We start from the raw sequence: 15,048 nt of genomic DNA, 5'->3' as shown, positions 1-15,048 counted from the left end.
ATCTTGAATTGTCACTTTAGTAAAAAACCCTAATGGTATAAAGTGTTGTTTAGACTTCGAGGTTCCAGCAAACTCTACTCTATAGAAGCCAAGTCCTCATGTAAGTCGGGTATTGCAGAACCTATCTACTTGACCAACATTTTAAGCTGTTAATACCATAATATTTAAATACACATACGTTTGCACATCTTATTTTATGATGTCATAGTAAAAGTATTTTGCTTCAATGGCAATAATTACTTTCACTTACAGCCTGGCTAATTTGGATTGCAAGATAAACACAACAGAAAATGACATAATTATCTCATAATATTTTCTTCCGCAGGAAAAAAAAAAAGTGGTAGCCTCAACTTAAAACAAATATATGATTCTTATTTAAAATACCGTATTTATCGGCGTATAACACGCACCTCATTTTAAGAAGGAAATTCCAGGAAATTTCCCCCCCTCCCATAGTATTCCCCGCCCCCTCATCCCATAGTGTTCCTCCCCCTTTCCATAGTATTCTCCCCCCTCCCATAGTATTCTCCACCCCCTCCCATAGTGTCCCCCCCTCATCCCATAGTGTTCCCCCCCTCATCCCATAGTGTTCCCCCCTCATCCCATAGTGTCCCCCCCTTTCCATAGTATTCTCTCCCCCTCCTATAGTATTCTCCCCCCCTCCTATAGTATTCTCCCCCCTCCCATAGTATTCTCCCCCCTCCCATAGTGTTCCCCCCTCATCCCATAGGGTCCCCCCCTTTACATAGTATTCTCCCCCCCTTTCCATAGTATTCTCCCCCCTCCCATAGTATTCTCCCCCTCCCATAGTGTTCCCCCCCTCATCTCATAGTGTTCCCCCCCTCATCTCATAGTGTTCCCCCCCTCATCCCATAGTGTCCCCCCCTTTCCATAGTATTCTCCCCCCCTCCTATAGTATTCTCCCCCCCTCCTATAGTATTCTCCCCCCTCCCATAGTATTCTCCCCCCTCCCATAGTGTTCCCCCCTCATCCCATAGTGTTCCCCCCTCATCCCATAGTGTTCCCCCCCTCATGCCATAGTGTTCCCCCCTCATCCCATAGTGTGTCCCCCCCTTTCATAGTATTCTCCCTCCCCCATAGTATTCTCCCCCCCTCCCCATAGTATTCCCCCCTCCCCATAGTATTCCCCCCTCCCATAGTATTCTCTCCCCCCTTCCATAGTATTCTCTCCCCCCTCCCATAGTATTCTCCACCCCCTCCCATAGTGTCCCCCCTCCCCTTGTCCCATAGTGCACTTTCCCTTGTCCCATAATTACTTACCTGTCTTGAAGCGTGGGCCGGCTTCACAGTGCGCACCGCGGTACAGGAACTTCAATATCAGGTTCTGGTTTCCGGTGGGACTGAAAGGAAGTGTGCACAAGCGTGCACACTTCCTTTCAGTCCCGCCGGAAACCGGAACCTGAAATTGAAGTTCCAGTGCCGCGGTGCGCGCTGAACACCGGCCCACGCTTCAAGACAGGTAAGTAATTATGGGATATCGGCGTATAACACGCACCCATCATTTTCCCCCTATTTTCAGGGAGAAAAAAGTGCGTGTTATACACCGATAAATACGGTATATCTTTTTTCTTAGTGCTTGATTTTAATTTATTCTGGCCTAGTAGTCCTTTTATTGTCTGGTTTTGTATAACCAGTCAGATAAATAAATTTACTTCTACAGATTGCATAGTTGTTTTCATTTATTTATTTTTTTTAAAACCAATTAAAATCTCTCATTTCATCGGCGAAGAACGAACAAAGCAACACAGTTACTTGTACACTTTATTTTCTACATTTGCTGTGTTGATACCTCTGTTCCTGGATGTTGTCACATCATGTTAAAGATCTTCATTCTGGGTTGCCTATTGGGGCTGAGCTGATGGTGGATGCATGCATTTAATAAATTCTAGTCTCAAGTAGTCATTTTTGTAAATAATTAGCTCCAGTGAAAAAATAGGTTGGCATATTGTATGCATCTAATGTTGCAAATGTACATACAGCAAACTTTGTATTAATCAACAGTCAAGGAATGCAAGTTGGGTCTCATACATAATGAATTGTGTTTAAACCTCTTGGGTTTCATTGATAGAAAAATAAGGGAAACACAAGTGCAGTAAGCTTTTGAATAAAATTTAACTAGATTGCTCTGCATCCCGTAATTGTTTTGGAATCACTTGGGACTGGATAATTTATCTGCAGTTTGGTTTTTTTTTTATATATTTTTTTTTTTTGTCTTCATCTATCACACTGGGAAAGGCAACTTTAATGATATGTTAAGGTGTTGATAAAAAGTGACTTTTATAATTTTCACATTGTTGACTGTAATATGCTGTCTCAAAGTGCTATTAATAAAACATGTTAAATGTAAGCAAATGCAAAATATGGAACTGAGAAACTCGCAATTTACATTTGTATGTTCTATTACTCTTAGAAATTGGCAAAATATTTATATTAATGTAAGCAGTTATTTTAAGTGTGTTTATTCTCCAAAAGCACAGCTGAGCAATTTTCTGATTATATATTTTCCCTTTAATAAGATTTGGTCCATCTTGATATTTTTTAGGCTAGGCTGTTTAGTTATCATCACCTGCTTCAGAGTGATGGGTGTTAAAGACGAAGAACGGATAAATAATCTGCCTTAAAAAATAAAAAAAAATAAGTAAAAAATAATAATAGTAATGTATACGAACATAGATGGCTTACTCAAAATACTGAGACAAGGATTTTCACATGCTAAATTTATAGTAGCAGTAATGGGTGCTATTTCATTCTATCAATTAACCTAGTGATGTAAAGGTGAAAAGGTTAAGGTAGAAAAGTTCTATTATGTGAAATAAATTGATAGTTTGTTTTTTTTTCCTGTGGTGACCAGCTTGAAATATGCAAGATATATTTTTTTTTAGTTGCATTGATTTTTTTATTTTTTTTCCTGGTGTCTTAAGCTTCTTTGGGGAATAGATGTTTCAAGGGATAGGGCTGAGTTCAAGGTCTTGGTCAGCACATTAAAAACTTCCCATGGTCTCATAGATCATATTTTTGGAACCATTTCAATATCCTCAATCTGGACAGGGAGGTGAGGTCAAGTAATAGGTCAAACTAACAGGCCTCAATGGCTCTTTGTAGACAGTTAGCAAGACCTTAATATGAGGACACTCTTGGAAAAATAATCTACATTTGTGAACTCAGAGCTTTGCATCTCCAGGAAGATGTAGAATGTTCTCCGTCCTTGGTATCTGGATTTGTTGCATACTGTTTGTGGATAGGTTTTGCTTTCTATTAAGAAGATAATAAAAACTTGAACAAAATACAATGTAGACCTTCACATTTTACACACGTGAAACTGAATACTAAGAGTTTGTTTCCAATCTTGTTAGTAAAAAACTAACATAAGCTGTCACTGTTAAAGGAGCACTATAGTGTTAGGGATGCAAACCTGTATGTACACCGTTTGCCTCTCCTACTCTTGCAGTGTCTTTGAGGAGGCATAACGTCCTCCAGGGAGGGTGCAATCCAATGCTCCTCATGCACAGGTGTCGCATGCACTTTCATTGCTTCTCATTGGAACGCGTTAAATCCAATTATTTCCTGTTACTGAATATAAAATGCATAAACTTGGAATACCATTGCCAATGAGCAGTAAATGCATAATTCTGGTATGTCATGCCAAAGAGCAGTAAATTCATAAAATTTGTACGTCATGCCAGTGAGCCATACGTGCCTCCAAAAACAGTCTGCCAGTGCCATCTCACTGCCTCCAGCCTTTTTGTGCTCTCTCTCTGCCCCAGCATCTCTGTGCCATCATTTTGCCCCCAGCATCACAGTACCATCATTTTGCCCCCAGCATCACAGTACCATCATACTGCCCCCCAGCATCTCTGTGCCAACGTTTTTCCACCGGCATCTCTGTGCCATCACACAGTCGCAGGGGTTGCAGCTGCGACCGGGCCCCTCACGCCACCACCCCTGTTGGTGTCTGAATTTGTGTGTCTGTGATTGTGTGTGTATGTCTGTGTATATGAGTGTATGGGTCTCTGTGTCTGTGTGTATGTGTGTCTCTACATGTATGTGTGCCTGTATGTGTACATGTGTGGGGGGGCACGGGGAAGTATGGGGGGGGCAGAGCAATTTTCGCACCCGTGCCCTATGGTTTCTAGTTACGCCTTTGACTGCACCCCAGCATCTCTGTGCTATTATTATTATTGCCATTTATATAGCACCAACAGATTCCGTAGCGCTTTACAATATTATGAGGGGGGATTTAACTATAAATAGGACAATTACAAGAAAACTTACAGGAACAATAGGTTGAAGAGGACCCTGCTCAAAAAGCTTACAGTCTATAGGAGGTGGGGTATACGACACATTAGGACAGGAAATATAAATCAAATAAGGTGGGAGTGAAGCAGGGCTGGAGGAGAGTAAAGTTCTGCCCTGTAGGAGAGAACAAGAGACAGGTGTGTAAGGTAGAGGTTACTCTGGGAGGCCATAAGCTTTCCTAAAGAGATGGGTTTTAAGGCACTTCTTAAAGGATTGAAGAGAGTCAAAGTGCGAGTTGGCCGTACAGGTGTGAACAGCGGACAGGAGAAGGACACTGGCAGAGCGGAGGGAACGAGGAGGGATACCAAAAGGATCTGTGAAGAGATATGAGGGGCTTAGAATTGTTCAGTGCTTTATATGTATGGGTTAGCACTTTGAATTGACTCCATTGCTCTACTCTCCACAAATCTGTGCCATTGCTCTACTCTCCATCTCTGTGACATCTCTGTTCCCCCAGCAACTTGCTCAGGCACCCTGACTGCATCTCCAGCACTTACCCAAGCACTCAGATGGCATTGCCAGGACTTCCCTGATGTCTAGTGGGAGGCAGCGTGATGTCTGCCTCTCACACTCTCCATACATTTGGTGAAATCAGAGGTCGCAGGTCATGTGACTTGCAACCTCTGACTTCCCAAGAAACACAGGGAGTGCAAGAAGTAGATAGACAGGATGTCTGTGTACAAACATGTTGAAAACAAACTTTCAAACAAGTAAAAAATTAGTAATTGACCTTAAAGAAGTATTAAATTTTTACTTTTTGTTTTTTAATTATAAAAGTGTTCGATGTTAAAAACTGCTTTAGGTCGATCAAGAGTATTTTTTTTTTTTTTTTTTTTACTATTTTTCTTGTGCTCCTATTAATGGAAACAGAGAGCTAACATCTATATGACACATGTGAGGTGATACAAAATACCAAGGCAAAGCTGGTTTGTTTCCTGTTTAAAGGGGAATATTATCACTAATGTGTAAAACATTAAAAATTACCCATAACGTATGTTAACCATTTTTCATGTTAAGGATTTAGCAATTTGCATCACAGTTCAGTTAGGGCATGTCTAGGGCACACACTGTTGTTTGACATAAGAGAAGGGTAGAACTGATAAAGACAGGGAGCCATGATTGAGACACTGAGTTCCAAGATAGTTACACAGTAGTTATGGTGCTTGGCACCATAACCACTCTCCGAGGAGGTGTGTTATTGACAGGAAAGACATGAGCATCTTTCTTGAAATGTACAGATTTTTTCCCCATGCTAACCTAACAAACTAAGACACACCTTATATAAATTAATAAAAGGGATGATAAATTAGTATAATTTACAGCGCCTATACATAACTAGAAAAACAATTATCAAAACTTATAATCACAAAGAAGCACAAACCAAAATATTTCTACTTAAAAGAGGAGGGGGGTTTATTTTCAACCTTTATGCATTCTAATTAATCTGGCATTTAAATATGTCTGTGATATGCGTTAAATATTATATAATCTACACCCGTTTAAAAGTACAGTGAATGATATGAGCATCCTGTAATATAGCCACCAAAAAGCAGTCAAACTTATGGCACAACATTTTCAAATCTATTACAAGTAAGTGTTTTGCAAGAAATCCATTTTATTTCTTGTCATTAAATAGTGCATTAAGCAAAAGCACTAGCTCAGATTCCTGCCTAAAGGTGCATGTTCCTGTGGTTACTTTGGCTGGTATTCTGTATACAGGTGGCTGAGTGCCAGTAGCGTCTCGGCAGCTAATATTTAATATTCCAGAGTTACTTGTTTGTTCAGTAGTGTACAGTATCTTTTTATTTTGTAGTAAGAGGAGGTTCTATGTTCCTGCCTTTTATCTGCATTTATGATTTCTGCAGTGCTAGTGTAATTTTTTTTTTAATTATACAAAGTTGCCATCTTGGTACTTATAAGACTAAAATATTGTTTTTAAATTTCGCTATATTTTAAGTATAATGGTATGGAAGGTTGCTTATATTTACATCATGAGAAAAGTTATCACATAAATTTTTAGCAAGTTTCCATCAATACCTGTCTTTTATATGGCGTATCTGTGAGAAATCCAAATAGACACTTAATTTGATCTATCCTTGATCAATCATGAGCAAATAGAGTGCTAGCTCTGTTGTATGCTTTCATCCACGGCTGTTTTTCTTCTCTGACTCGTTCAGTGTTTTAAGTATTAACGTAGATAACATAATGTAGGTAAAATTGTGGGGCAATGGGGTGTTACTACTTTTCGTGCTACACTTAACATGGAAACAATACAGGGGGAAAAGTCAGTATTTTTTCGTTCGAGATCTCCATGACTGAAAGAAAAAGTAAGTATTTCAAAAGGAAGGCACTTTTTGAATTTTTTTTTTTATTTTAACATTTTACTGCTTCCCTAACTTCTATTTTGTCATTTAAGCAGTATATTTTTAATAAATGATGCCCAGCCAGTTTTTCTTAAATGATGCACAATGAACATAGATACCTGATTGCAGGATATTCTATGACCAAAGAGGTCTTCATTGCTTATATGGTATTAGCTGCATTCAGATTACAGGAAGGGGGATGCATATGCAACAGAGGACTTCAACGCATGGATTATTGCTGCCTTCAGTGGGTTAAGAGCTATGACTTTGTGTTTAAAGTTACATTTACTTGACCAATAAGCCTCTAATATAGAAATACATAGGCTGGTTGCTCACATGCAACTGCTGTATGAAATATTTGAGGTCAAAAAATGCCATTTTGCTAATGTTCAGTATTTCATTGTAAAGGCCAAATATATTTGCAAATCTGTTGCAGCGCAAACATTTTGAGAACTAATTCTCTGTAGCAGTGGCCAATTAAATATGCTAATAAAGCTGGATGTTCCCTTCATTGAGGAAGCTTGGCCAAAGTCAATGCCCCTGTGGACTCTCTGCTTCTTTCTGCGTGTTAGCAGACCGGAAATTCCCAGTAACGAGTAGTTACAGAAATATATTATATGAGAAGGTTTCATTATTGGAAAAATTACTGTGCTACAAATACTTACAGCAGCATAATTGATGATTAAATTATCATCTACACTAATAAAAATAAATAATTTAATGTACTATGAGAATCATTTGTGTATACCAGGGAAAGTCATTCACATAATTAGATATCTTATGCCTAGTCTTGCGTTAGCTGTGAATATCATTGTAAGGATTACTACTCAACATGCATAGTAATTGTAACTATGTTAAGAAATAACATTCCATATAGTGATTTAGAAGGTTATTTATTGTCTCAGTGCTCAGCCCTTGAGGTTCTATTTAGAATAAAGCATGGCACTAAGGTTGTGGAGAGAGGTCCATCTAACATCTGTTATTCGTAAAAAAAAAGAAAAATCATATTTTTATGTTCCCCCTCTCTCCATCTTTAAAGGAACACTTAAAACATTAGGAATACAAACCTGTTGTCCTAATGCTCTAGTGTCCCCTGTCCCTAGTTATTGAGGTGCTCCCCCCTTTTCCAATAATAATTAATAAAACAAAGCTTTTTACATACATTTTTCAGAGCTGAATCTCCCTCGGCACTTCTTTGCACTCCATCAACAGCATTGGATCGGGCCTCCTCAACTATGTTCCAATCCAATGCTCATCACAGACAAACATTAGGGGCCTGATTCACATGTGGGTTGAGCTTCCCCATGGGAAAGCAGTGTCTCTGGGCAATTCTATGTGTAATGGTCCAAAAGGTCCCAGCAATGGTTGTCCATCTTTTACATACATGTGATTTAATGTAGCACTCAAAAAACAATACAGTCACTTAAGTTGCAGTGAAGATGATAATAAAAATAACTGAAATGGTATTTACCATTTTACGTCCCAAAAAGTAGATATAGCAAAGGATTCCTCTTTATCCTCAAGTATACAAAACCAAATAAGATATATCTACAGATATATAAACCATATTTCATGATTTAATGTATAAGATGAAGATAAAATGTTGTATTAATTAGTTTGGTTATCTTAGCCACATAATTTTTCAAACAATGATATATCAACAAGGAGATGAAAATAAAAATAGTTTGGTCATTTCTGTAAAATGTTTCAAAGACCTTTGATAAGTTGAAATATGTGTCAGTGCACCTTCTATGTATTATGGCATTTATCACGTGTCTACAAAGTGCATGTGATGACTTTGATGGCTATAAAGTTGATGTAGATTCTAAACCAGGTTGCTCAAACTCCACCCCCCAAGATTAAGATGAATAGCAGCTCTGATAATACTCTTATCATCTGTCGCTTTCGAAGAATTTTGTAAATTGATCTCTGTCAATTTCTAGGTGGCTGGAGTTTGACAACCTAGTTCTAGACTGTACAAGGATTTGCCTAGGGCAATAATTATCCCTTAGTTCTTAAATAAATGGAGATGATCAATCTCAAGGTGTTCTTTGTGTATCATCATTTTTTTTGGGTGCAAGCAGGTTTTAAGAACCCTAAGTAAATTGACAACAAAAGGTCCCTTGCATATAAGAGACCGTTACCAAGAGACGTTGGCCAAGACGTGGCCAAGGGCAACTGAGACTTACCCTTGGTGCTGAGCACATCTTCCCTGTGCTATTGCATGAGGCTAATTTATCAATCTGTCTAAAACCTCTCACTTTTCTAATTACTAAGTTACATTGAATTACACAGCAATTTGTATGAACGTTTGCTGAACGGAGCCTTTACTTGCCCTGTGGGCATTTCATATTACTGCCAACTTTATTTCTGTTTGCCCTAATAGTCCATTGAATATTCTCATCAATTAGCAAAACTGTGCAAGTAGATAGGGTTAGTAGGACTGGTAGGAGTGCATTGTGTGTTGTATTTGGATGAAATATCTGTGTGTGTAACCCTTTCATAGCTCACCAGTTTCATTAACATTCCGAACAAAACAGGTGGTTCACAGGTGTGCCACATTATAAATTTTGATGCTGCAAAAATAAAATATGTGTGCCTGTTTTCACAGGCTATTAAACTTTAAATCAATCTGTGCAGCTTAAACAAATGTTTACACTGTAACATTTTCTATTTAATTGTGTTTATTGTCCATGAAACTTGGATATATTTTTCATTTGCTAAATTCTTGTTGCTGTGTGTCAAACAAGCGAATGATATTCATTTTTAGTTTTATTTTTTTTGCAGCGAACAGGTTACCACTGTATCTTACAAGGTCTGTGAAACCCCCCCAGAGAAAACCCAACCTATGAAAGAATGTGAAAATTGGCTCAGAACCTACTTCTGTGAGCCATGGCTGATTGAGGATGTCCCTATTCCAGCTTTCCATCATCCAGTCTTTGAGACGGGTAAGCCTTTGTACACATTGTTGCATCAATGAAGTTTTATGCGTCCGTTGATGCAGATTCTGCAAATAATAGTGTTTTAAATTATTTTGTAACATCCTTTTTATTGGATTCACATATTGTTCTAAAGCTAATCTTTAAGGTGATCATCCCTTTATCAAGTCTCAAACATTTACATTTAATAAGCAGAGGAGCACACAAATTAATGTCAATTCTAAAAATTGTGATAGTCCAGTAGAAGAAAGTATTACAAGATACCGCAATATTGTTTTGAAACGTGTTCTCGTATATTTGTCCTCTTCATTAACAATCACTTGCATGGCACGCTACACTGGCAGCTCTTGTCGGTAGTGTTTAACAGTATTCTAACAGACACATGCACAGTGTGTAGTTTGTAGGGTCTCTGTTATCTCACGCTGCTACAAGTGTTTGTGATAGTCTTGGCAAGAGCTTTAAAAAAAAACATTAAAACTATGCTGCTCAGTGTTTGACTTTGAAGAAAAAGTTTAGAAATCAATAGGTCTTTTTGGCATAAATACAGTCAATTAACCTATTTTAAAAACTGGATGGTATTTTTTTTTTGTAGTTGCTTAAAGTAGCATAGGAAATCAAAATGTGGAATGAATGGGTTAACTGTCTTTCCCCAAGACGATGTGAGCATCCATCAACCCCATGTACTCAACTGGTTGTGTTTTCCATAGAATGTAACAAATGAAGCTTACTAATGGACAATTAGACAGTTTCATGAACACAGTTGGTGAGAGTTACGTTACATTAGGTAGCCGTTCTGTATTGTCTGCAAACAGATGACTGTTTGTTTAGTATACTTCAATTAAATATCTGTTGTAAATGGTGATTTTTTTTTTTTTTTTTTTTAAGATTGCTAAAAAAAAAAACTTTGATCTACTTTGCATTAACTAGATTGAAGGTATTCTTTTTTATTTTTATAAATGATCGTTGCGAATCTGGATTTTGGGTATATAAAGAAAAAAAACTGTGCAAAATATTCAAAGAAATATTATGCACATCACAAAGTAGATTAACCCCTTAAGGACCAAACTTCTGGAATTAAAGGGAATCATGACATGTCACACATGTCATGTGTCCTTAAGGGGTTAATGATAAACTCAAGGTCCTTATTTCAGTGCAAACATTTAAATTATATATTTAAATTTGGGGAAAACCTTTCAGCTCTTAAATGAAATTCACACAGCCCATGTTTTTGCAGTTTTACCCCTGGTACATCATTATTATATGACTAATACATGAGGTACTGTGTCATGTAGCAGTGCCATTGTGACATTATTACTCTAAAGAAGATTTTTAGAATTTTGGAATTATTCTAAGGTCTAGAAATGCATTCAAAATGTGCATATTGAATGACTCATGGCCAGTGAAGAAACAGGTTAGCAAGGAGCCCCCCACCTGTCCTAGATCAATATCCACTCCTGTCCCACTGTGTTGAGTCCATTCTCTGGTTTACAGCTTCTAGTGGAAAAGTCCCTTATATGTGTAGTATGAGAATATTATAAAATGACCATGTGGTATGTGAAAGTGAAAAAACTGCTTTTCAGCCCATAAAGAACACTTTTTTTTTCCAATTTGACAATTTTTATATTTTGTGTTGTACGAAAGGAAAATAGTAATAGAGAAAGGGGGGTTACACATTCTTCAGTTATGTCTCTATTGCCCATAAAGAAAACTTTAAGAGTGCTCCGAGACACTGTGGAGTGATATCTAGCTACTTGTCATGTTAGCCACACCGGCCACTGTTTTCTAGGCCACTTCTTCTAATTCAACCTCATGTAGGCATCACTTTCTCTAAGCATCAACTACACTGATCAGCAACAACATTAAAATAACATGCCTAATATCATGTAGGTCCCACTTGTGTTGCCAAAACAGCTCTAATGCATCGAAGATAGAACTGCACAAGACCCCTGAATGTGTCCTGTGGTATCCGGCACCAAGACATTAGCAGCAGATCCTTTCAGTCTTGCAAGTTGCGAGGTGGGGCTTCATGGATCGGATTTGTTGTTCCAGCACATCCCACGGATGCTCAATTATATTGAGATATGAGGAATTTGGAGACCAAGGCAACATCTTGAACTCTTGGTTATGTTCCTCAAGTCATTCCTGAACAACTTTGAAGTGTGGCAGGTGCATTGTCCTGCTGAAAAAGTCCACTACCATCAGGGAACACTATTGCCATAAAGGGATGTATGTGGTCTGCAGCTATCTCTGGGTATGTGTCAAAGTACATCCACATGAATGCCAGGACCCAAGGTTTCCAGCAGGATATTGCCCAGAGCATAACACTGTCTCTTCCAGTGAGTTAGGTGCTGCCAAAGAGGAGCCGGTCAGAGACAGAATTGTCGTAGGGATTGCAGACTCAGCAGTCTTACTGAAGCTGTAGCTGTAATTTGAGTTGACACTTGATGAGGCTATATGAATGGCCCACCAGAATTACCTACTGAAGAAGCAAAGTGTAGAGATGAGATCTGAAAGCATGATACAAGAAGTGCAACAGTCCAAGAGAGCTTCAAGCCACAGACAGTTTGTGAGTACCAGGCAGCAGACCGGTTTAGAGGCGGTTAGGTGCACAGGCTCGTTGCACACTATGTAACCGCACTCATCGAACAAAGCCAGAACAAATTGGCCATTTTGAAGTGGTTTGCAAATCAGAGCCCATTAAGGAAATGTATCTGGACAGTGACCAAGAGACACAAGAGGTGTCTTTTGTAAGGTCTGTGATTGAACAATACGGCGCTGATGAAGATTGGCAAATTACTCTCACAGTGATGGGTGTAAGTATTGCTTTTAAGATTGATACGGGAATGGACATTACCGTTATTTCCCTTGCAACGTTCATGAAACTGCCACGACGACCACAGCCTGAGCACACTAAATTAAAAGTTGAGGTTGCATTGATTGTGTCATGCAATTTTTTGCAAGCAGTGAGAAAAAAGCAAAAAATAAAAATTTACTCTGTAGGTGTATGCAATCAGAGAACAATAAACTTTTGAGCCAGAACGTAGTCTACAGTCTGCGCCTTGTTACAGGAGTAAATGAGGTCATGAGGTCATGTTTGGAGATCTTGGCTTGTTGAATTGTAAGCCGTACAAATACAGCTTAAAAAGGATGATCCCATACAGTATTACTACACCTCGCAGAATTCCATTCCCACTTTTGCCACAGGTTGAAGCGGAACTTAAGAGAATAAAGGGTATGGATGTTATTGAGGAACTCAATAAAACAACTGTCTGGTGTGCTCCCATTGTGCCTGTCTCTAAGATGAGCTGGGAAGTTCACAGTTGTGTGGATTTAAAATGTCTGAATGAGGCTGTGAAGAGGGAGAGATATATGCTGCTGACAGGTTGTCAGGGGCTAAATTCTTTTTCATGCTTGATGCTTCCAGTGGATCTTGGCAAATACCCCTAGATATGGGGAACCACAAGCTGACTGCATTTATTACACTGGTTGGTCAGGTTTGGTTTCAGCACACTCACCTTTGGGATATTTTCTGCCGCTGAGATCTTCCAAAGGAAGAAAAGTTCCCTCCTGAGGGACCATGCCACGTTGCCTTCTGTGGATGCTTCCCAGCCTTCCTCCTCTATTCTTCCAGGGGACATTCCGAAGTGGGATGAGGAGGCAAAGCGGAATTACAGATTCTTTTACAATAGAAGACACTTTGCATGTCCATTGCCTGAGCTGTACAAGGGCCAAAGTGTCTGCGTCAAGTTGGATTACGAAAAGAGGTTGAAGACACCGGCTACTGTATTAGTGGATTCTCCCCAATCAAGGTTCTATGTGATACACACAGAAGGCAGAACTCTTCTCGACACAATAGAAGGCTTCAGCCAGTCCCCGAGGAGTTAGGTGTTGAGAATTTGGGACCGCATCATGGGGAATCCACGGTCATGAGAAGTGTACCTCCCTCAAGACAAGAATTCAGTGTGGATACAGCGCTTGCAAAGTGACTTTGAGTGGTAGAGTTGGGAAGCTTCCAGCACGCTACTGAGATTAGCACTGTAGTTAGAACTTGAAGAATGAGCAGAAAAATCCCATAGTTGTGTAGACGTCGTGTATTTATTATAGTATAGCTATTTCTTCTTCTGTTTATTTGTTTTGTTTGTCTGTTAAAAAAAAAAATATTAAAAAGTGGGTGCTGTGATGAGAGCCTGAGTGACATCACAGAAAGGTAGCAGGGTCGGAGGTGGCTTGTGGAGCTTACTGCCATTTTTCAAATGTAATGCTGCTGCTGAAGATGATGTCTCACCTCAAGGTAAGCTCTGCAATAAAGACATGTTGAAACCAGCTAATCATGTTATATGCATTTCATGACCGATACCCACGACCCTAGTGCTGGTTCACCAGTTGTCCTTCCTTGCACCACTTGTGGTAGGTACTAACACTGCATACTGGAAACACCCTGTAGCGGACTGGACCCTGCACCAGAGTCTGCCCCAGTTTCCTGGAGGGGACTGCTTGCTCGCCTCCTGCCCAGTGATTATGGTCCCGGGAAGATGGGACCCTTTAAAGAACTGCATTTGGACATATTGTACTTTATTGTACTGTGCGGGCCTTTTAACAACAGTGAAGGGAAATACTGAAACTTTTTGGACACTTCCTCTTCCCCTCCCCTGGATCCATTGTTCTCCAGCAGGATGTTGTCCCAGGGACAGTGCCAGACCAGTGTGCACTGGTCGGAGCAGGAAAAGCCATGTTTGCAAGTGAAAACAAAGGCCTTCAACCTAACTGTTAAACCCCTGAACCTATTCAAGTGGATTTTGGATATGTTTGTCCCCAAGTTATACTGGTTAAAATAATATAAGTTTTATGTATGTACGATGTTAACTCACAAAGTTATAAAATGTATAAAAAGTGTAACTTTTCAGCTTGGAGATAATTGAGTAGATACAGTAATTGACTCAATTATCTCCTAAGCAGAGGGGAGGAATATGCTGGGTGTGTTTCTATTGTCCCATTGTGTCTGATTGGCTGCTGTACTTGCATTGTATGAGTTGTAATGTGTTGATTGGTTGTTCTGCAAAACCCTGTGGGCTGTAATGTGTTTAAGGATTGGGAATAAAAGAGGCTGTATGGGCCAGTACAGAGAGTTCCTGCTTAACCCTCAAAGTGAAGTGTCGTCTCATTATTGGGGGAGGATTTATTGTATGCTGTTCCAGTTTGACTGCTAGGAGTGTAAACCTATTCGTATGGTTTCCTATTCAACTGTCTACAGCATTCATATGCTTGAGCGGATTTATACGCTTCTCTGATTCGGTGGTTGTGGTGTCTGCTGCAGTGCTTGGAGTCCTCAGGAAACGCTAGGAGCATCCATTAACGGAGGTACCCAGTCGGGGTGCCAGGCGATCCGTTACACACCCCATAAGACTTTCCGTTTTGGAGATGCTCTGACC

The 15,048-nt window shown here is 39.4% G+C and overlaps 1 protein-coding gene across 2 annotated transcripts in view; it reads left to right on the top strand.

Annotated features, from left to right (window-relative positions):
• MGMT (O-6-methylguanine-DNA methyltransferase) overlaps positions 1-15,048 on the top strand; it is a 433,459-nt gene that overhangs the window by 260,078 nt on the left and 158,333 nt on the right. For both annotated transcript variants that reach the window (XM_063435142.1, XM_063435143.1), the window contains exon 4: positions 9,468-9,628. In XM_063435142.1, the coding sequence (XP_063291212.1) occupies positions 9,468-9,628 (161 nt within the window). The remainder of the gene's footprint in view (positions 1-9,467; positions 9,629-15,048) is intronic.

This window comes from Pelobates fuscus, chromosome 10 (genome assembly GCF_036172605.1).
Source record: "Pelobates fuscus isolate aPelFus1 chromosome 10, aPelFus1.pri, whole genome shotgun sequence".
In the NCBI taxonomy this organism is placed as follows: Eukaryota; Metazoa; Chordata; class Amphibia; order Anura; family Pelobatidae; genus Pelobates; species Pelobates fuscus.
The sequence above is the reverse complement of the archived record's forward strand: the minus strand, read 5'-3'. Positions and strand labels throughout refer to the sequence as shown.